The 23,582-nt window shown below is 42.5% G+C and overlaps 1 protein-coding gene across 6 annotated transcripts in view; it reads left to right on the top strand.

The window, feature by feature from the left end:
- Positions 1 to 19,664, top strand: part of TTF2 (transcription termination factor 2) — a 52,804-nt gene extending 33,140 nt beyond the window's left edge. For 2 of the 6 annotated variants that reach the window (XM_061121056.1, XM_061121057.1), the window contains exons 14-23: positions 112 to 265; positions 599 to 690; positions 1,909 to 1,991; positions 2,393 to 2,526; positions 4,690 to 4,860; positions 7,687 to 7,745; positions 8,573 to 8,723; positions 10,346 to 10,428; positions 12,024 to 12,098; positions 16,451 to 19,664. In XM_061121056.1, the coding sequence (XP_060977039.1) occupies positions 112 to 265; positions 599 to 690; positions 1,909 to 1,991; positions 2,393 to 2,526; positions 4,690 to 4,860; positions 7,687 to 7,745; positions 8,573 to 8,723; positions 10,346 to 10,428; positions 12,024 to 12,098; positions 16,451 to 16,595 (1,147 nt within the window). In that variant the 3' untranslated portion in view covers positions 16,596 to 19,664. The other 4 variants (XR_009689041.1, XR_009689042.1, XM_061121060.1 and 1 more) reach the window with 4 other exon arrangements.
- Positions 19,665 to 23,582: the final 3,918 nt, after the last annotated feature.

Raw genomic sequence — 23,582 nt, 5'->3', positions numbered from 1 at the left:
TTGGTTGGATGACATGGAAAACCTGGTATGCGTTTCCTCTTATGTCTGTCTTTGACTGTCTCCTCCATCATCCCATGCTTGTTTCCTGTTCTCTGTCCTCTGATGAAAAAGATTTCTCCGTTGTTCTCCATTTGATGAGTTTAAGCTGTGGAAGAGTCAAGTAGACAACGGCTCAAAGAAAGGAGGAGAACGGTTAAATATCTTAACCAGGACCCTTTTGCTGAGGAGAACAAAGGACCAGCTGGACTCCGCCGGCAAGCCCTTGGTAATCCCACTGACACTTGTCACTGGGTGGATGTGGGGGGTCAGGAAGGAGGGTGACCATGTTCTTGACTCTGCTTGCACTGCCATAGCCTTTGCTTCGGGAGCTCCCGAGTCTCCCATGCTCCTACACAGAGGCCCTTGAGTTGCTGTCCTGCCCCCAGGGTCATAGCTGTCCTGTTTTGTGGTGTGTTATAGCCATTCTGCTCTCGGGAGGGTGGGAGCAGCCGTCCAAGGCTTGACTAGATTCCCAGTGTCAACTCTGAAGAATGTGCTCCGTAATATGCAGTTAATTGTAGAACTTCATTGCGGCTTCTTTTGTCTTTCACTCTTCTAGGTGGTGCTGCCCCAGCGTAAATTTCAGTTGCACCGTTTAAAACTCTCTGAAGACGAAGAGACTGTCTATAGTGTCCTATTTGCAAGATCGAGGTATGTGCAGTGAAGAAGCACCTTCTCACAGCTGTTTATTCTTGTTTATTCTTGTTCTTGCTTGGGACTGAGTCAAGATTCCTCCAACTGCAGTTACGGTATTATGGACAAGTTGAATATCGGTGGTCCTTTTTACAAAAGCTCCCTTGTTCTCTCACCTCGCCCCCAGCTCACCTTTGCCTCATATACACAGCGAGCCTGTTCACTGGCTTTCTTGCACGGAAGGTCTAGGCTGTGCACACTGTCACCAGGTCTTCCTGGTCGCTGTGGGGCTGTATTAGGAAAGTATTGGCCAACCTAGTACATCTCTTTGACCTTTGACCTGTTATCCAGCCTCTCACCAGAACTTTTAAGAAGCTGTTCATCAAACCTTCCAAAGTGATTAAGTTTTTTCCTCTTTGTAGATCTTATATTTATTAATAAACATTTTAATATTAATCTTAACTAATTAATAATATATTACTGTTACATATTTAATATTAAATTGATATAGAATGTAATACTAATATTTTATAGTATAAATAAGTTTGTTAATATTTATTAATCATTTTTATTTTTTTTATATGTTTATTTATTTATTTGACTGCATGAGGTCTTAGTTACAGCACATGGGATCTTGTTCCCTGACCAGGGTTTGAACTCGGGCACCCTGCATTGGAAGCACAGAGTCTTAGCCACTGAATCACCAGGGAAGTCCCCTATTAATCATTTTTAAATGGTTTAGCTTTTAATTATTTTTATTACCTTTGGCCAGTGCTTGCTGTGAGCCTGCCTTCATTTAACAAGTCCACTTTTCCACTTTTTTAAAAATTAATTTATTTATTTTTGGCTGTGGTGGGTCTTTGTTGTTGAACGTAGGCTTTCTGTAGTTGGAGCAGGCGGGAGCTGTTCTTCCTGGTGGTGCGCTGGCTTCTCATTTCGGGGGCGTCTCTTGTTGCAGAGCATAGGCTCACGGGCTAAAGCATGCAGGCTCAGTAGCTGTGACACACAGGCTTAGTGGCCCCCCTGCATGTGGGATCTTCCCAGAGCAGGGATTCAACCCATGTCCCCTACATTGGCAGGTGGATCCTTAACGACTGGGCCACCAGGGAAGTCCAAGAAGTCCACTTTTATAATTCTTCAAGGTCCTGCCACTATCACAGTTAAGCAGTGACCATGGTAAACCTGTTTGGTCTTAGTGACCACTATATGTGCATTTTGTTTCTTGATCTGAGGCAGGTTGGCTCTGCAGTACTATCTAAAAAGACATGAAAGTGGGAGCAACCAATCTGGAAGAAGCCCTGACAATCCATTCAACAGAGGTGAGCAGTGGGACACTTGTAAATACAGAGACTTATGAAAATGTGGGTGCAGATTTGGTAAACTTACAGAAATGGGGGTCGTGAATTCTTGATAGCAGAGACTTGACCTTAGCTTGGAACCTCAAACTAAAGTAAAATATAATCTGCAAGCACCAGACCTGGTGATGTAAACTTGTTTTTAGTTATTTCTGAAATCTGTTTTATTAAAATGCAAATACAGTAGGTCTGTAGAGAAAATGAGTATTTCGTTTTTCTTCATTAGCAGAGAAGTGAGTTAGAACTGTGTTATTGAAGCTCAGATCAAAGCAGGTTTCAAATCTCCTCATTTAGTTCACGGGTCTTCCCCATGTTTCTGTTTTAAACTCTGTGCTCTTTCCCGTGTCTGGTTTCCTTCTTGGAAGTGGCCCAGGAGTTTGGGTCCCACGGGCCTGGGCCCTCCGCAGCAGCCAGCCGGGCGACCTCCAGCACCGTCCACATCCTGTCACAGCTGCTGCGGCTCCGCCAGTGCTGCTGCCACCTCTCTCTGCTGAAGTCGGTGAGCAGAGTGCCTGTGTGGGTCCCGGGGGCCGTGGAGGGGTCCCCTCCGTCTCCTGCGCCTGGGCTCCGGTCTGCCGGGTCAAGCAAGATGGGATTCGAGGGTGTTTTGTTTTTTGGTGGGGCAGCAGAGATGGGACTGCATCTTTTACTATATTTTATATCATTAGTGATCTTGAGATAATTCCCATGATGTTGAGAACAGTTTTTATTATTTATTTTATTTTTAAAAAAAGCTTTATTTTAGAATAGAAAATAGTACTACCTCATTAAAAAGGAAACCATCTGTGAATACTTTGGTATTTTAGGATGTCATAAAGCTAATAAGTCTAGTTATGAAAACTCAAGTATTTATACAATTGGAAAAGTTGTCTCTACAATGGGTAGAGACACATTCATAATTAAGAAGAATATGTTACAGGCAGAACACTCAGACATAAATTTCAGCAATATGTTTTTGGATTTGTTCTCTAGAGTAATGGAAATAAGAGCAAAAATAAACAAATGGGACCTGATTAAACTTAAAAGGTTTTGCAAAGCAAAAGAAACCGTAAACAAAATGAAAAGACAACCTATGGATTGGGAGAAAATATTTGCAAACAGTGCCACTGACTAGAGATTAATTTCCAAAATACACAAACAACTCATACAGCTAATATCAAAAACCAAACAACCCAATCAAAAAATGGGCAGAAGATTCACATAGACATTTCTTCAAAGAAAACATACAGATGAGCAACAGATACATTGAAAGATGCTCAATATTGCTAATTATTTGAGAAATGCAAATCAAAACCACAGTGAGGCACCGCCTTACACTGATCAGAATGGCTATCATTAAAAAGTCTACAAATAATGCTGGAGATGGTGTGGAGAGAAAGGAACTATTCTACCCTGTTGGTGAGAATGTAAGTGGGTGCGGCCACTATGGAAAATAGCATGGAGGTTCCTTAAAAAGCTAAAAATAGAGTTACCACACCATCCAGCAATCGCACTCCTGGGCACATGCCAGAGAAAACTATTTCAAAAAGGTTCATGCACCCCAGTGTTCATAGCAACACTATTTACAGTAGCCAAGGTATAGAGGCAGCCTAAATGTCCATCAACAGAATAATGGATAAAAAAGATGTGATATGTATACATATGCACACATATGCATGCATACATACATACAGTGAAATATTAGTCGGAAAAAAGAATGAAATAATTCCATTTGCAGCAACATGGTTGGACCTAGAGAGTTCATATTAAGTAAGTAAGAGAAAGACAACTGCAATCCAAAAAAGATGATATGGATGAACTTATTTACAAAACAGAAATAGTCTCACAGACATAGAAAACAAACTGTTACCAAAGGGGATAGCAGAGGGCTGGCTGGGGGGAGGAATAAATTAGGAGTTTGGGGTTAACATATACGTACTACTGTATATTGAATAGGCAACAACAAGGACCTACTGTATAGCACAGGGAACTAAACTAAACTCAACTAAATCTTGTAGTGTCCTATAATGGAAAAGAACCTGAAAAGGAATATATATGGATATAAAATTGAAGTACTTTGCTATATGCTCAAAACTAACAGAACTTTGTAAATTAACTATACTTCAATGAAAAAAAGAGAAATGTGTTACTTTTTTTCCTCCTTGGCAGTTAGAATTTATATTATTTTCTCCTTGGTTATCAATGATTCTTTTCTTTATACTCTTCTGAACTTTTCCAGGTTTTCTGTAATAAGCACATATCATTTTTATGAACAGAAAAAAAAACTACTTAGTACTTGAAAAATTTTTTATTTAAAAAGTTTTTATTGAAATGTATTATTTTTTTCAGGCATTGAAGTAATGTGTCTTTTTTTTTGGTAGTGCTGTAAATTATGTCTTGATTATCAATAGCTTAATTAACTCTATTGTTCCAGCTGGGGCAAATAGAATAATCTTGTAGTCTATCTGGCAATTTTCTAAAAAGTTCCACTTTGGTTTATTTTTGATCTGGTGAGAAAAACTTGTAAGACTTCATTTTAATCTGGGTTTACTCAAAGGGGTACTGATGGTAAATTACAAAACATTTTGCCATGTGCAGTGTTAAACAGTCAGCACTTTGGCAAGTCCAGTGGCTTGCTGCCTCAGCCGCCCATTTGCTGTGTCCCCTGTCTGATTCCGATCAGGCCCTGGATCCGACGGAGCTGAAGAGTGAAGGTCTGGCCCTCTCCCTGGAGGAGCAGCTCAGTGCCTTGACCTTGTCTGAATTTCACGACTCAGAGCCGTCTGCCTCCGTTTCCCTTAATGGCAAATGCTTCAAGGTGGAGCTTTTTGATGACAAGAGAGAGAGCACCAAGGTAGTGTGATCACCTCCATTCTAGTAGAAAGACTTCAACTCCTCACATATTTCCTTGAGAGCACAATGTTTGTCCAAGTGGGTCCAGCCATTTGATGGCAGAGCTGGAGCTACTAGATGTTAGCTGGTCAGATTCTCCCTCTAGTTCTGAATTCTGGTTTCATTTCACGAATAGAACTGAAGTGGGCTTTCAGAGAGTGGCTTGGGCCCACCTCTCACATCAAGGCAGATTTCCGGCTTGGATTCCTGGGGAAAGAGTCTGTCAGGTTTACACTGGGGACAGGGACTGGGCAAGTGAGCAGTTTGTTTTGGGAAAGCCACAAAGACCTGGGCCTTAAGACAATGTCTTACGTCTGAGCGCCAGTTGCTTTCCTTTGTTGAGAAGCTTCAATCTGCCAGGTTTGATTGTTACCAGCCTTCTGTCCTCATTAGTCACTCTATTCCCACGGAAGCTGGAGAAGGGAATGGCAAACCACTTCAGTATTCTTGCCTTGAGAACCCCATGAACAGTATGAAAAGGCAAAAAGATAGGACACTGAAATGCTTTTGAACCGTGGTATTGGAGAAAACTCTTGAGAGTCCCTTGGACTACAAGGAGATCCAACCAGTCCATCCTAAAGGAAATTAGTCCTGAATATTCATCGGAAGGACTGATGTTGAAGCTGAAACTCCAATACTTTGGCCACCTAATGTGAAGAGCTGGCTCATTTGAAAAGACCCTGATGCTGGGAATGATTGAAGGTGGGAGGAGAAGGGGATGACAGAGGATGAGATGGTTGGATGGCATCACCAACTCAATGGACTTGAGTTTGAGTAAACTCGGGGAGTTGGTGATAGACAGGGAGGCCTGGTGTGCTGAGGTCCATGGGGTCGCAAAGAGTCAGTCATGACTGAGCGACTGAACTGAACTCCCACGAGAGTGATTTAAGAACTGAGGGGTTCCATCAGAAGAAGCCTGGGGTGTGTGTGACTCAGGCCTGCCCCTCCACTGGCTCACTTGGAACCTGCCCGTTGTCTTGCCTGCCCTGCGTGGCTGGTTTCTCTCTCTGCTGCTTTCTGAGGCTTCCTCAGACTTTTTTCAAAGTTTTTAAAATATGTAACTAGGAAGGAGGTCACTGCCAAGGGAATGGTGTTACCTAAGAGTTACTTTTAATTAGAGTTCTAAAAATATTTACATAGGTCTTCACCATCAGAAACTGGTGGGAACATGCAAAGGGCACCCTATGTGGGCAGGTTTCAGGCCCTGGCAACCCTCAGTTAGCAGATGGGTTGAAACCTCACATTCCTAATAATTTGTGTTCCTCACAACTTGTCTGATACTCAGTTAATGATTCACAAGCCTTCTTAATGTGAGCCCATTAATCATAGTTCAAACCTTTTAAGGTGGTTTCACGTTAAGGAAGGGAGTTTGATAGCACAAACCTAAACTCATACAGAATGTTATTAGAATTAGTCTACAGCTCACAGACCATAAATCCTGCTCTCCCACTGCATTTTTTGTTTTTCTTCAAAATACCTATGGCTAGGTTTTTCACGTGGCAATTCAAGAACTTTCTATAACCTCAAGTTGTCAGAACACCAGGCACTTCATGTATGTGCTTTTTAAATTCCTACTGATTCAAAATGGTACAGTCCTGTGACCATCTTCCTGCCCAGTCATGGGAGTGTTTGTTCAGATTGGAATGCAGCCTCGTGGGAGCCTGTACAGGTTATCACTAATGTCACGACAGCATAGAGGGGAAGAGCTAAGCGCATCTCCATTGCTCTGGCTCAGCTCCTTTCACCCATGAGGAAGCTGAACTCTCCCCTAGGAGTTTCAGAGTGAGCTCGCCCCGTGATCGCAAAGTAGGAACTCTTCATCTCCTGGTTCCTAGTCCAATGCTCTTCCTCCTCTACCACTCTGGAGATGAACTCTGGGCCTCTTAGAACCTTTAGAAAGGTCACGCTCCTTAGCAGTCAGGAAGAATGAACTCAGTCACTCTTTGAAGTCCTGCCCATGTATTCTTACTGTCTGGTCCTTCATTGACTTGATTGTGCCCTGAGCAGTTTGGATAAATAGCCAGGGAGCTTGTCGCAAAGCTTGAGCAAGTGTTCCTCAGTCTGGAAAGGTTCTGTTCTTCAACACTGTTTGCAGCAGGCCTCAGACCAGGTCAGGCTCTTTTACTTTCTCCTTCTGCAAATATTAGGGTAGTATCTTCTGTGGTCCCGCAGCGTGCTGGGGGACCGTGCTAAGGGTGCCGATGAACCGGACACATGCCAGCTTTGCCTCCTTGGAGCATCTCTGGCCTTGAAATCAAGAGATAACTAATAAGCAATTATTATATAATTTTTTAAAAGACCATGATAATAGAAAGAAAAGGTGTATAGTAGCACATAGTCAGCGGGCACCTTGGATTGGGGAGGACCTCCAAGAAATTACATTAAGCTGGCACCCAAGGCTGTTCTAAGCAGAGGGAACGGAATGGACAGAGATGAGACAAAGCGCAGCTCAGTGGAGGGAGTGTTGGTTTCACCCAAGCATCATTTGGGTGTGGTGAGGGGTAAGGCTGGAGACATGAGAGGAAGTGAGAATCTGGGAGGTCATGGTAAGGAGCTTGGGCTTTATTCTCTGTGGGAGGCCACTGGAGGGTCTTCAGCCAGCGAAAGCAAATAAGAAACTGGCATTTTGGAAATAGTCCTCTGGCTGCAGAGAGGAGAAGGAACCAGAGAGGAGTAACGCCTAAAGCCGAGAGGCCCTGGGGGAGACTGATTCTTTCATTCAGGCCAGAGAAAATGGAGAAAAGCAAATTTGCTTAAACCTACTTATGTTAATTCAACCTTTTCCCAGATTTCATCCCTGTTGGCAGAATTGGAGGCAGTCCGAAGAAATTCAGGGTCCCAAAAGAGGTAAATGTGTTATTTCATGATCCAAGTGTTGCTTGTAACTATGCAAGAAAATTGGATATTGTGGATGGTTATAAATCTTAGCTTTTTATATCAAGGACTTTGAGTCACACTCAGCAGAAAGTACTGAGGTTACGGCACAAATTCCCTGTGATTTCTAATTAAAATATTTCTGACACTGGTTGCAAAGGCAATCCCTGGAGGATCTAAGTAAGCTGAGCATCTGAAGAAGCATTTAAGAACACAGAAGAAGCATCTTAAACAAAGCCAGAGAATAACAGAGGGAAATGGAGGGAGAGGGGTGTGGTCAGACCGGGAGCCCCGGCAGTGCTGGACATGTTCCTGAGCTAGGGGCGGGGGATGCAGGAGGTTCAGTCTTTGTTTGTTTTACTTTACTCTGTGTTACTCACTGCATTTGTAGATCAGAAAGATTTTGATCTAAAACTCTAATTAAAGCACAGCATGGAGGGAACAGAGAAACCCTAGAGGCTTATGGTTCTGACTGGCAAGGGGAAGGGCCTGTCCTCCTTTTCTGCAGGAGGACAGACCTTTAGATGAGAATTAGGTCCCCAGATAATCGGAGGCTGCAGCCGTCACTTTAGTTTCACCACCACTTTGTTCTGACTTCATTTTGCACAAGATAAGTAGCAGACTGGATATAGAAATAACTGGAAGCATTATAATCTTATGTCACCTAAGTGTGTACCCTTAGGTATCAGAAGGCTTTCCTTCTTCCATATTTGATAACTGAATCATATGGATAGCAGGTGTTAAAGCCCTGCAGATGAGTTTATTTCATGAGTTTATTTCTGTTTTCTCCTTTCTTCCAGTGTCATTGTCTCTCAGTGGACCAGCATGCTGAAGGTTATAGCCTTGCATCTTAAGAGATGTGGATTTACTTATGCCACCATCGATGGCTCTGTCAACCCCAAACAGAGAATGGACTTGGTAGAGGCATTTAACAGCACCAGGGGCCCTCAGGTACGAGCTGATCACAGCTAAGTTCTGTAATTAACAGCAGATTGTTCCTGATTACACAGACAATTTTAACATAGCTCAATTGAAAAATATTCATAGCTTTGATCCCTCCAGATATTTTTGATTCCTTTGACATTTATCAGGGGTATGTATCAAAGTGTGAAAATACTCTAAGAGAATAAAATATAAAGGTTAAAAAGAGTAAGGACAGAACTGGTTAGGATCCAGAAACTCTTTATGGAAAAGGCAAGCCTGGAAGGATGGGTGGGTGGGATCTTGATATGAGGAAAGATGGAGGGAAGTGGGAGAACAGTCAGTTCAGTTCAGTCGCTCAGTCATGTCCGACTCTGCAACCCCACGGACTGTAGCACGCCAGGCCTCCCTGTCCATCACCAACTCCTGGAGTTTACCCAAACTCTTGTCCATTGAGCGGTGATGCCATCCAACCATCTCATCCTCTGTCATCCCCTTCTCCTCCCGCCTTCAATCTTTCCCAGCATCAGAGTCTTTTCAAATGAGTCAGTTCTTCGCGTCAGGTGGCCAAAGTATTGAAGTTTCAGCTTCAGCATCAGTCCTTCCAATGAATATTCAGGACTGGTTTCCTTTAGGATGGGCTGGTTGGATCTCCTTGCAGTCCAAGGGACTCTCAAGAGTCTTCTCTTAACACCACAGTTCAAAAGTATCAATTCTTTGGTGCTCAGTTTTCTTTATAGTCCAACTCTCATATCTATACATGACTACTGGAAAAACCATAGCTTTGACTAGACGGACCTTTGTTGGCAAAGTAACGTCTCTGCTTTTTAATCTGCTGTCTAGGTTGGTCATAGCTTTTCTTCCAAGGAACAAGCGTCTTTTAATTTCATGGCTGCAGTCACCATCAGCAGTGATTTTGGAGCCCCCCAAAATAAAGTCTCTCACTGTTTCCATCTATTTCCTGTGAAGTGATGGGACCAGATGCCATGATCTTAGGTTTCTGAATGTTGAGTTTTAAGCCAATTTTTCACTGTCCTCTCAGAGACATCTAATTATGGATGATGGGAATTTAGGGCTTTGCTCGTGGCTCAGTGGTAAAGAGTCTGCCTGCCAAGGGGGAGAGTTGGGGTCAATCCCTGGGTTGGAAAGATCCCTTGGAGAAGGGAATGGCTACCCACTCCAGTATTCTTGCCTGGGACATCCCATGGACAGAGGAGCCTGGTGGGCTACAGTCCACGGGGGTCACAAAGTGTCAGACATAACTGAGCAACCAAACAACAGTTGAGTGATAGGCAGGAGAGTCATGGCAGTGGTGGGGGACTGGTGGAATAGACAGTATCTGGTTGATGGAAAGTGTATTGAACTGACCAGCCCCAGTACTCTAAATGGTAGTATTCATATATTTGGCAGGCACACAATTAATGTCTTGAGATTGACTCACCCAAAAAACGTTAAATGAGAATCTTCTCCAAGGTGAGGCAGGGGAAATAGCATCTCAAAGTTTCGAAACAATGCCTTTATGACTGCAGAAGGAAGTTTGATAAGAACATGTTGCTTATTTGTATTGATCTTGGTATTGAACCTGTGACAGGAGGAGAGATGGTTTATGAAACCGAATCTGTGTAAAGTGAACGGTGTGCTTCCTTTTGAAGGTTATGCTAATTTCTCTCTTGGCTGGAGGTGTCGGTCTAAACCTGACTGGAGGAAACCATCTTTTTCTTCTGGACATGCACTGGTAACAATTATGGATTTTTCTTGAGTTGTCCCTGCATTGCAGGGAGACCAAGGGGCAGTAAAACCTGACTTCTTATAACGAGTGTGTTCCTTTCATATTGTGGAGCTGCCTCTGTGCATACATGTGTATAGATACAGATCAAAGTGGTGTAGGCTGAGTTGATGGCCCTGTATTCCTGAGCAAGGAAGGATTCAAATGACTATATAAAATAGTCTGTTCACTTTATTGTTAACCTGATGTCTGTTTCCATGGAAACTGGGAATAAGGCTTTTTCTCATGGCTAAGAGCTACTTCACTCAGCAAAGAGTTTTATCTCTTCAAAACACCGTATTTCAGACATACTCATTGACGTCCAAGGAAATCTCAACATTGGCAAAGAAGGAAAACCATTACTCCTAAAGGGAAAGGGAAAGAAATTTTCTAATTATGTTAGATACACACTTAAGGCACAGCCTTGGACTCACTGCTCATAGTGTCAACACCAGGAGTATAGCAGCATCCTTCCTAGATACGAAGCAAATGATTCATGCGTTGCTAGGAGAAAGTATCATAATCTGTCCCAGTTTTGATTTTTCAGTGATGCCAGTTAGGGATTGCCACACCAGGCACCGTTGCCAGGGATTGTCGTTTGTTCTCCAGGCAGCCCAGATGGGCACAGACAGGCCCACCTGTTGTTATCTTCCTGGAGAATGTGGTTAGGTCTTACTTTGGGACCCCTCCCACCCCCATACATGAGGAAAGCAGAATTGGAATCATGCTGGCTTCTGAATTGGAGAAATGTTATTCAAGATTTTAAAGAGGTAAGATGAGAAACTAGTTTGGAGTTGAAAAGGAGAATCTAGAAAGAAGGAAACAAATTCAGTCTCCTTATTTGAGTCATAGAAAGTTAAAAGTTGAAAACGGTATTAGAAGGGACTTTCCTCATGGTCCAGTAGTTAAAAAGACTTTGTCTTCCATTGCAGGGGGTGTGGGTTCAGTCCTGGTTGGGGAGCTAAGATCCCATAAGCCTTACGGCTCAAAAACCAAGACATAAGGCAGACAGTATTGTAGTAAGTTCATTATAGACTTTAAAACTGGTCCACATTAAAAAAAAAAAATCTTAAGATAAAGGCATTAATGATCATTTGCCAGTCCTCCCATTCCCAAGCCTTTTAGGCTATGGTTAGATAACTTGCCTAGAGTCATCCAGCTAGTTAGTGATTGGATTTGAGCATCACTTTAACCTCTGTTACCTATAGTTTCAACTGATGGTGGTGCTAAGAGTTCCTATTGGAGGCAAATCTGAGCCCAGTTTCTCATGAGAGGGCAGGAAGACATCTGGGAGTCTCCAAGCCCCACATAGACTAGAACAGAGACCTGCCAACTTTTTCTATAAATATTTCAGGCTTTGCAGATACATAGGTCTCTGTCACGTATTCTTTGTGGATTTTTGGTTTGGTTTTTTTTTTTTTTTTTAACAAATGTTTAAAAATGTAACAACTGTTTCAAACTCAAGAGCCACACAGAGACAGACCGCAGGCTGGATTTGGCCGTGTGATCTGCCCGCCCCTCGTCGAGGATGTCAGTGCCCCTGAGCCCAACCTGTCTTCTCACAGGAACCCATCGCTCGAAGATCAAGCTTGTGACCGAATCTACCGAGTAGGGCAGCAGAAAGATGTCGTCGTACACAAGTAAGTATATAGAGGTCTCCTGGAGCCAAGACCTGCTCCCGTGAAAATCTTTCTTGGGTAGTATTTTAACAGAATGTAAAGTATTTGGTGGTCACTGTACTGATGGTGTTTGTGGGGCTCATCCTTCTTGGCACTCATGGTCAGGAAGGGAACACAAGCAATTTGAGGGTAACCTTGGAGCTGGTCCCTGCAGAAGAAAACAAGTACAGTGATGAGCCTTATCTCAGTCAAGGCTGCCCATGAAAGGACCCTCCTCTCTCTCTCTCTGTTTCTCTTTCTCTCTTTCACTTTTATTTTGACATAACTCCAGACATAGGAAAGAATGTAAGAATTCTTACAAAAATACCCCAGAGTTCTCGATTTTAAGAATAATACCAAAAAATTCCTGACTGCTGTGACATTTGTGTGTGTGTGTATGTGTGTGAGCTTTTTTCTGGACCATTTGACAGTAAGTTGCAGACATGATGTTCCTTTACCTCTAAATACTAAAATAGGCACTTTCTAAAAATGACATCTCTTACATAATCACAATAAAGTTATCAAAACCAGGATGTTAACAATGATACAATACTATTATCTGATCTAATGGACCTTACTCAATTTTGCCACTTGTTCCAGTGATGTCCTTCCCTCAAAAGGTCCTGCATAGCATTCAATTCTCCTGACTCTCTTATCCCCTTTAATCTGGAACAACACTTCAGTCTTTCTTTGTGTTTTATGACAGTGACATTTTTAAAGTGCATGGGGCAGTTATTTTGTAGAATGTCCCTTTATGTGAGACCCTCCTCTTTTTAAAAACAATAATAGAACCTGCCTTAACTGCTGGAGTCCAGCCCCAGTGGGTCTAGGAGTACCCAAGGGATGAGTGGCGTCGGCGAGGAAGGAGACAGACACACAGAAGGTTGCGTGGAAGAAAAAGCTTTTTTATTTTTAGGACAGCTCAGTTTTTATAGAATGAACATTACCTCCCCCTTAAGTCACCGCATATTACATCAGATGTTGGTTTCATGCTTCTGTCAATATTTTCCTTCCCCATGTTTTTCCCCTGTGCATTCATCTGGAACATTTCCGATTACAGGGTTTTTTTTCTTGAATGTCCCGTACATTAGTCTTCTTGCCTCAATGGCCTAACATTTTCATTCTAACAAAAACAATATTCCACAAATTTCAGGTATACTATGAATTCTTTGGACAATAAAACAATACATGGGAAGGGCTACAAAAACATGTTTAACATTTCTGAGAATAGTACCATGTGAAAACCTTGATAATTTTCTTTACCTGAAACCACAAAACCTCAGTCTGCAATGATTAACTATGTAGCAGCAAAGCACCTCTAAAGCAGCAAAACACCTCTATTAACAGTGAGGTGATGGCAGTGAAGCTGGTTAATATAAATCTTCTATTGAAATCCTATGTACCACATTTCCTAACTCTACAAAAATACCCATAATATTCCATGTTGTTTAAAGGAAGGGAAACAATGGACAAATAGCAGCAAGGAAATAGCAGTAATGAAAACCCTCTCAACCAAGGAGCAAGTAAACTGAAGCAGTACATCTACTTCTAAATCTAAATGCCTCTACTCTATTCTATTCTAGAACCTTATAATCTTTTAAGCAAGCAGCCAAACTATGCCTGTGGCCTTTTCCTTTTTGACTTGATGTTTATGGTCGTGTCCTGAGCCAGAGCAATCATGAGCATTTCTAAATAGGCTTGGACTTTTCCAGGGAGGCCTTATTACTATATATTACATTTCCAAAAATTAATAGAAAGCTCAACAACAGTAAGACAGAAAGAGGAAAGGGACATATTGGGCCCCTGGGACACCCCCGAGGGGAAGAGCTGCCTTGCAAGTTCTTTCTCGTCCCATGACCTTGTCCCCAGGACAACCCCGAGGGAAAGAACGGCCTTGCAGGTTCCTCTGTCGTCCCATGACCTTGTCAAGGATTGGGCGCATCCCAGCGGCTCCCGACACTTAACAGTGCAATCCAGCCCAGTTATAGACCGCTTTCCTTCATCTTCATGACCAAGTTTCTTGAACATATAGAAATCATTGTCTATCTTTACTTATTTCCCATTCATTCCTCAACTGTATGAACTGGCTTTCACCCCTGTCACGTCACTGAAGCTGCTCTTGCTAAGGGGCACCAATGAATTCCAAGATGTGCCAAGTACAGCGATTATGTCAGCTGTTCTGTCTTTAGCTCTCTTCTCAGCTTACTTTGTATGCACCTCTCTCAATAATCCTATCTACTCCAGCAAGTCCAAACTCTACACCGTCAATTCCAAGGTCTCCTAACCTTCAGGCCCAGATATCCAAATCCCCACAAAATATATGAATCCAGGTGTCCACATCTGCACCCATTTTTCATTTACTCATGCGTTTATCTCATTCAACTCAAAAAAACAAATACCTATTAGGCTTCCCAGGTGACTTAGTGGTAAAGAACTCTCCTACAATGCAGGAGACCTGGGTTTGATCCCTGGGTTGGGAAGATCCCCTGAAGAAGGTAACGGCAACCCACTCCAGTATTCTTGCCTGGAGGATTCCATGGACAGGGAAGCCTGGCGGGCTACAGTCCATGGCATCGCAAAGAGTTGGACAATTTCTCTATTTCATTCATTCTGTTTTTTCTTTGTTGTTATTTTTAATTTTATTGACGTACAGTTGATTTACAGTGTTTGTTAATTTCTGCTGTATAGCAAAAGTGGCAGTTATACATATATATATTCTATTTCATACTTTCCCTTATGGTTTATCACAGGACACTGAATAGAGTCCCCAGTGCTATACAGTAGGACTTTGCTGTTTGTCCATCATATAATAGTTTGCCTCTGCTAACACCAGACTCCCAAGCCATCCCTTCTCCACCCCCAGCCTCCTTGGCAGCCACAAGTCTGTTCTCTATACCTGTGAGTCTGTTTCTGTTTCATAGATATGTTCATTTCTGCTGTATTCTAGGCTCCACATAGAAGTGATATCATGTGGTGTATTTGTCTCTTCCTGGTTTAGTACGGTAATCTCTAGATCCATTCATGTTGCTGCACATGTTAGCCACGGCTTTATACATGTTCCCATTCCCTGGGATGCCCTCCCCACTGTTCCATCTGGCAAACCCTTGCTCATCCTACAAGTCACATTAAGAATTAACTTGTCAATGGGGTCGTCCCTGAATACCCCAGACAGATTTCCTTTCACTCGTCTTGTACAGTGGACGTATTTCCATTAGAGCAGTTTCCAGGTCATATTGTTATTCTTGCTGTTTGTTTTCATGTCTCTGTCTTGTGTTCTCTTTGACTGCACGAGCATGTTCGTCTCTATGTTCCTATACCTAGCATAGAGCGTGGCATGTGGTGAATCTCCACCAGTACTTGCTCAATGAGTGACGAAAGGACTGACAGTGGCATTTCCTCAACTGGTCAGACCTGTTTTCAGTGTGAATTAGCCATGAAATAAGACACTCTGTACTTTAACCAGTACACATATTCTTAGCAGAAGCCTGATAGCTTTAGACCTTCTGACCTTCCCAAGATGGGGCTTTTTGTGTGAAAGCTGGACCTCTACAATTTTTATTTTATGGGGTCAGCATATTCCCTAGTGGCTCAGTTGGTAAAGAATCCACCTGCAATGCAGGAGACCTGGGTTCGATCCCTGGATTGGCAAGATCCTCTTGAGGAGGGCATGGCAACCCACTCCAGTATTCTTGCCTGGAGAATCCTCAAGGATAGAGGAGCCTGTCAGGCTGCAGTTCATGGTGTCAGAAAATCGGACATGACTGAGTGACTAGGCACGTATCTCTTGTGATTCTGGCGTTTGTCAGTTATCTCAGCTTTGAAAAGAAATAATAAGTCAGTCTGAGTTCAGATCACTTTAAACGGATGTATATACTTAGTCTAAGTTATTTAGGTTTCCTAAACTTAGAGTTATCAATCAAACCTAAGGAAAAATAAAGGAAGAAATCTCCTTTAAAAACTAAGCATACATAGATGGAGAAGGAAATGGCAACCCACTCCAGTACTCTTGCCTAGAAAATTCCATGGATGTAGGAGCCTGGTGGGCTCCAGTCCATGGGGTTGCAAGGAGTCAGACCCGACTGAGCGACTTTTCACTTTCACTCTCACTTCCTAAATACAATGGTGGTTCTGATTATTGCACTTAAAACTGGGATGTTGGACTATATTTTCCATATTCTGTTAAACAGTAAAGTACTATGTAGGTAAAATGATATTAAAAAATATTGTTACCAAGTGTCAAGAACAACAAAAAAAACTAAGCATACATAGAAGCTTGACTATTTCTTTAGATATGCTGCTTTGGGGTTTTGATTGTTTGCTTGTCTGTTTTTCAGATTTGTTTGTGAGGGAACAGTGGAAGAGAAGATCTTGCAACTCCAAGAAAAAAAGAAAGATTTAGCCAAACAGATTCTATCAGGATCTGGAGAATTTGTCACCAAGCTCTCCTTGGCTGACCTCAAAGTCCTTTTTGGCATCTAACTTCCTGTTTTTCGGGCTCAGAATAGTGCCACTGTTGGTTTGTACTCGGATCTGGAGGGAACGACTTAACCCTGGTCCTTTGAGCTCTCCTTGGCTTTCAGTTTCACCTTCAAGCCTGATGCCCTTCTCCAAGCGAGGATGAATTATCATGTTAACCAGCTAGGTAACCAGTCATGTTAACCAATCAGTGTATTAAATAAAACCAATAAAGTGCTTCAGATAAACAGCCCTGGGAGAGTTGGACCTAAGCCTCAGTAAAAACTCAGAAAGCCCTCTGCACCTTTTTCTTCTCAGCTGATGGGGACCCAGTGTTGCTGCCTTTTCTAACAGGCTCCCTCCTATCTCTTCAATTCCTGCCCACAGGGCTGCTCCTATAACCATCTCTTCTAGACCATTTTTCTAGATTCCACATATATGCATTAATATGCAGTATTTGTTTTCTCATTTTGACTTACTTTACTTTGTTTGACAGTCTCTAGCCATCTACATCTCTGCAGATTGAAAGGTTGTTGCTGAACAATAAGACGCTGGGATTTTTGGCCTCTGCAGGAGACTAATTCAATCCGGGGCCAGAGACGAGGCTGGGTTGCTCAGCGCTTTTGTGTAATAAAGTTTTATTAAAGTATAAAGGAGATAGAGAAAGCTTCTGACATAGGCATTAGAAGGGGGCAGAAAGAGTACCCCCCTGCTAGTCTTCAGCTGGATGTTATATAGTCACTAGCAGTCTGTTAATGAAAAGAAAGGAATGTCTTAAAACTCAGAATGGCACCAGGCCCCTCATCCATAAGTTGCATTTTGTGATAATCTTGGCACCAGATGATTCATCCCAGGCCATAAAACAGTTGACTTAAATCTTGTAGAAGGGCAGATTACCATACAAATAGTTTCGTTTACATAGATTAGGGGAATAATATCTGAGTATAACATACTGGTTTGTCAAGTAGGTTCTAAGCCATTTGGCTGAACCAACTTGAAGACAGAGTCTGGGGTAAATGCATACCACATTACCATAGCTTAAGACAAACATTTCCATAAGAAAAATGTATTGGTTAACTCAATGTTTGAGAATAGTTAGCTTCAGGTGAAACCAGGTGTCATGGCAACACAGTATTTTAAGAGAAACCTTCTTTTAAATTTGTATAGAGAAGGAAAAAAATATCGCTAGTTTGTTTCCTCCCGCTTAAGAGAGACAAAAATGTCTGGCACTTGCAGCTTATTTCCTCCCTTTGGAGACCCCTGGCCTTCCTGCCTGTTACCCTCTCAAGATGACTCTGTTTTATTCCTTTTTGTGGCTAATATGCCATTGTATACATGCACCACATCATCTTTATCCATTCCTCTATTGATCGATGTTTAGGTTGCTTCCGTGTCTTGGCTATGCTATTGTAAATAGCCAGGACATAGAAGCAGTGAACACTGGTGTGCATGTATCTTTTTGAATTATGGTTTTTCCCTGGGTATGTGAAAAATGGGATTGCTGGGTCATACAGTAGTTCTGTCTTTAGTTTTTTAAGGTACCCCCATACTGTTCTCCATAGTGGCTGTCTCAGTTTACATTCCCAGCAACAGTGCAAGAGGGTCCCCTTTTCTCCACACCCACTCCAGCTTTTATTGTTTGTAGATTTTTTAATGATGGCCATTCTGACAGGTATGAGGTGATATCTCATTGTAGTTTCGATTTACCTTTCTCTTATAATGAGCAATGTTGAGCTTCTTTTTTTGTGTTGTTGGCCATCTCTATCTTCTTTGGAGAAATATCTATTTAGGTCTTCCACCCGTTTTTTTTTTTTTTTTTTTTTTTTCCACCCGTTTTTTGATTGGGTTGTTTGTCTTTTTTTTTTTTTTTTTTGGATGTTGAGCCGCATGAGCTGTTTGTGTATATTGGAGATTAATCCTTGGTCCGTTGCTTTGTTTGCAAATATTTTTCTGCCATTCTGGGGGTTGTCTTTTCATCTTGTTTATGGTTTCCTTTGCTGTGCAAAAGCTTTTAAATTTAATTAGATCCCAATTGTTGATTTTTGTTTCTGTTTTCATTACTCTAGCAGGTGGGTCAAAAAAGATCCTGGTGCTTTTGTCAAAAGAGTGTTCTGCCTATATTTTCCTCTAAGAGTTTTATAGTAACCATCTCTGTTTAGGCTGAGCAGAAGTGGGCTCCTACCTAATACGTGGTTGGGTAGTATTTAATAAAACAAAAAAAGTAATAAACCTATTCCCTTCCTTATTATTGTATCATTTAGAATTTGGTATCATATCATTTATGTTATCTCATCATTTTGTATTGTTATCATGTAGTATTTGTGTCATTGTAGTTTTACACATTTGCAGTATAGAAGCACTTAGTCTCATTGTTATATTCAGTATTACTGAATCATACAGTATTTTTATTATCATTGGCATAATCCACTAAATATGTGTTTGATGTGTAGCAGAGATAATGCATTGTGTCCACTAATCCCCATGTCCCTTTCCCTCCTGACTACCAGAGACTACATTTCCTTTTCTTCACTGCAGTTACACGGGTCATATTACTCAGTTCTAAGTCAGTGTGAAGAAGGAATTCATAGGGCCTGGACTCCGTCTCAGGCCTGTCCATGCTGGTCGTGCATGGCCACCTCTCCAGTGGACTCTGAACTCTGTGCTTAGCGCCTATGGGAATGACAATAGAAGGATAAGACCCCCTCTGGGCAGGGGAATCTTGAAGATCACATCCAGCTTACTCATTGCCTAAGAGGAAACATACCGTAATCACCCCTGCCTCCAGACAGGTCATAAATTTTTTCCGTATCAGGATGTAATCACAGGCTTATCGATTATTAACTGGTTGGAAAGTGACCATGGGCTTATTGATTATTAATTGTTTGAACACATAACACGTGAATGATGGGGTTATTGTAGTTGTATTTACCCTCCCTTTGTTTATGTAAGTCTCAAGGAAATTGGGGTGGTGGGTTTAGACACGTACACATGGGGTATAAAAGATTTTCACAAATGCTGGTCGGGGTCCTTGGCTAAGAGGAGATTCTGCCTTGGGCCCGCGGTGTAATAAACTGCACTCCACTATCTGCATTATCCTTCTGAGTGAGTTTGTTTCCCGGAGAGTGTGGCTATAACAAGTGGAATGTGGAGAGAAGTGATGTGTGAGTCATTTCTTATCTGCCCTTCTAAAACTTTGCATACGATTCTTTGTGCTGTTTCTTTTCTTCTTGGCCTGCTGAATACAGAGGAACTGATGGACAACTACAGGGCCCTAGAGAACTGTGGAGCCACTAGACCAGAGATTTTTAATCTGCTGTTGGCCGTGGACCCTTTGGTAGACTGGTAAGCCTCAGTTCCTGAATGACAGCAGAAACAAAGTCTTCCAGTGCCTCCCTTCTCATCCCAGCTCACCCACATCAGACTATGACATAATCAAGAAATAATTTTTTTTTTAGCTATGAGATTTGGGGATTGTTTATATAGCAGTTCGTATCCTAACTAATACAAACTGTTTGAGAATTTCCCTTTGGGGAACTATTCAGATTCCCTTCTTCCTGTTGGCAGTCATTTTCAAAACACTTAATCTGCACATTTCTGCTGAAAAGAGTTGTATTTCTTCTTCGGTAGAATTGTTGCCCTCTTTTGAGTTAGGATTACGTGACAAAGCCCTGTGTTAGGCCAGTCACAGTATGAACTGAGGCACTGGGGCCTTTTTAAGCAAAGGTTCCCTCTAAGGACATAGTCTGAAGGCTGCAAAGGTGGAGATAGATGCCCTGGAGGGAAGAGTTCTGACTTTACTTCCAGGTTTGCCTTAGCTGAGGGTGTAGCCTTGAAGAAACCATTCCCTTCTCTACACTTTGGTTTCTGTGACTGTGGTGGGTATTGTTTTTAGAACTTCAGCAGCTGTAGTGAGGTCCCTGCTAAAATCAGGAAATAGAAGATGTAAGATTACCCTCTGAGAGTTTGGGTGTATGTTCCACACACCAGGTTAAAGGGAATGTCACCTGAGAAGCCCTGGCTCCCAGGCTGGTAAGAACGTTTGCTGACTGTCTGGTGTTTAGCTGGGTGCAGATTCCCCAGGCACCTCAGTTCTTTCAGTCTGTAAGGGGTGGTTTCAGTCTGTAAGATTGTGTCCTACTCTTTGAGACCGTATGGACTGTAGCCTGCCCATCCCCTCTGTCCATGGGATTCTCCAGGCAAGAATACTAGAGTGGGTTGCCATGCCCTCCTCTAGGAAATCTTCCTGACCCGGGGATTGAATGCACATTTCCTGTGTCTCCTGCCTTGCAGGTAGATTCTTTACCACTGAACCACTGGGGAAGTGCTTGATTATTCATACATTAATTTTAAAACATATTAAATGTGCCAGGCACTTCTGAGCACTAAGTGAAAGTTGCTCAGTCGTGTCCAACTCTTTGTGACCCCATGGACTATACAGTCCGTGGAATTCTCCAGTCAGAATACTGGAGTGGGTAGCTGTTGTTCTCTGGGGGATCTTCCCAACCCAGGGATCGAACCCAGGTCTCCTGCATTGCAGGTGGATTCTACCAGCTAAACCACAAGGGAAGCCCAAGAATACTGAAGTGGGTAGCCCATCCCTTCTCCAGGGGATCTTCCTGGATCAAGGATTGAACTGGGGTCTCCTGCATTGCAGGCAGGTTCTTTACCGGCTGAGCTACCAGGGAAGCCTTTATAAGGGTGAGCAAAACTGAAAACAATCTGTCCTCCTGAGGCTTCCAGCCTTATTAGGGGAGATGGGCATTGATCAGATCATGTATGACTGTGAAGTGGCCGTGGCAGTGAGTGCTACAGTTAAGGAGGACTTCTTTGAGGAAGCGGTGAAGGAATTGAAATCATATAGAAGTTAATAAGGGGGTTGTCAGGTGGTACTAGTGGTAAAGAATCTGGCTGCCAGTGTAGGAGATGCAAAAGATGTGGGTTTGATCCCTGGGTCGAGAAGATCCCCTGGAGGAGGGCATGGCAACCCACTCCAGTATTCTTGCCTGGAGAATCCCATGGACAGAGGAGTCTGGCAGGCTACAGTTCACAGGGTCACAAAGAATCGGACACAACTGAAATGACTCAGCACACACACACAGAGAAGCTAATGAGGCAAAAAAGAGTGAAACGCCTCTTCCTATATTATACTTTAAATTAGCATTTGCTTCACCCAGCCACCTCTTAATTGAGACAAAACTAACTCACAGGTATACCTCCTCTAGAGTAAAGCTGAGTGACCACTACATTTTAGAGATTAGAGAATGGGTAGACTGGCGGGTATGTGTGTACGTATGTTATCCACGACAACCCAGATGTTTATCCTGTTACACCATCCCAGGGGACAGAGGCTGTAATTTGTGGCTCTTTTTTTCCTACCTGTAACACCAGAGATACAGCTTACATCATAATGCTGTACCTTGATGCTTCAGTGCTCTCAACTCAGAGGTGATTTCTGAAGCACTTGGTTACACTGGGGACAGTTCTTAAATCCTGAAACTTCCTTGGAATCTTGGGCTTTGCTGACCAGTCTTACTTTGCCAAGTCTTTCAGCTGGATTTAGACTCCACTGTAGCACAAACTAAATAATAGCCTCTCCCTCCCCTCCATCACCTGCACGGATTTGGTAAATATTTGTAATGGAACTGTTACCGTTCAGTTCAGTTCAGTTTAGTCGCTCAGTCATGTCCGACTCTTTGCGACCCCATGAACCGCAGCACGCCAGGCCTCCCTCTCCATCACCAACTCCCAGAGTTTACTCAAACTCATGCCCATTGAGTCGGTGATGCCATCCAACCATCTCATCCTCTGTCGTTCCCTTCTCCTCCTGCCTCCAATCTTTCCCTGATGCTGGGAAAGCTCTTCACATGAGGTGGCCAAAGTATTGGAGTTTCAGCTTCAGCATCAGTCCTTCCAATGAATGTTCAGGACTGATCTCCTTTAGGATGGACTGGTTGGACCTCCTTGCAGTCCAAGAGACTCTCAAGTCTTCTCCAACACCACAGTTCAAAAACATCAATTCTTTGGCACTCAGCTTTCTTTATAGTCCAACTCTCACATTTGTACTTGACTACTGGAAAACCACAACCTTGACTAGATGGACCTTTGTTGGCATCATAATGTCTCTGCTTTTTAATATGCTGTCTAGGTTGGTCATAGCTTTTCTTCCAAGGAGTAAGCTTCTTCTAATTTCATGGCTGCAGTCACCACCTGCAGTGATTTTGGAGCCCCCCAAAATAGTCTGTTACAATTGATACTGCTTAAAAGCTAGGTAGGGAATTTGCCAGACCTAGATGCCTTAATTTTCTGTCATAATGACACTTCATCTACAGTACAGTTATCCAATGACCAAAATCTTTTTCCAACTGAAATAAATGATAAGCTTTTTTATTCTTAGTTCTGAAATCTGTTCATTAAAAGACATATAGTGAGAAAAAAAAAAAAAAAAAAAGACATATGGTGGGGACTTCCCTGGCAGTCCCATGGTTAAGAATCAGCCTTTTAATGCAGGGGACATGGGTTTGAATCCTGGTCAGGGAACTGAGATCCCACATGTGATGGGGCAGCTAAGCCTGTGCACTGCAACTACTGAGGCCCCACGATCTAGAGCCCATGCTCCACAACTAGAGAAGTCCCCACCCCACACCTAGAGAAAAGCATCCACGTGCCGCAGAAGACCTAGTGCAGCCAAGAAAGAAAGACACATGGGGAAAAATGATGTAATACAACAGGCTTCTTCATGGCAAGTAATTCCCTAGGTGTCTGAGGTAATTGGAAAATTCAAGACTGGCCCCTAAGGTGCATAGAACTTATCCAACAGGTTTGAGAGAAGGCTGAGATTTTTTTCCCAAGTGGTATCTGGTTGAAGGGAAAAATATCAGTTCGGGGGAAGAGTAGTCTGGCTTGTAGAAACCAAGGAGATCCAAACTAAAAATTCTACCAGTTAGAGCTTTATTCATTCAACAAAATATTGATTAAGCCTCTCCTGATAAAATGTTCCAGAAACTGTCTTAC

Source organism: Dama dama, chromosome 20 (genome assembly GCF_033118175.1).
Source record: "Dama dama isolate Ldn47 chromosome 20, ASM3311817v1, whole genome shotgun sequence".
In the NCBI taxonomy this organism is placed as follows: Eukaryota; Metazoa; Chordata; class Mammalia; order Artiodactyla; family Cervidae; genus Dama; species Dama dama.
Note: the sequence above shows the minus strand (reverse complement) of the source record. Positions and strands in the feature narration are given on the sequence as shown.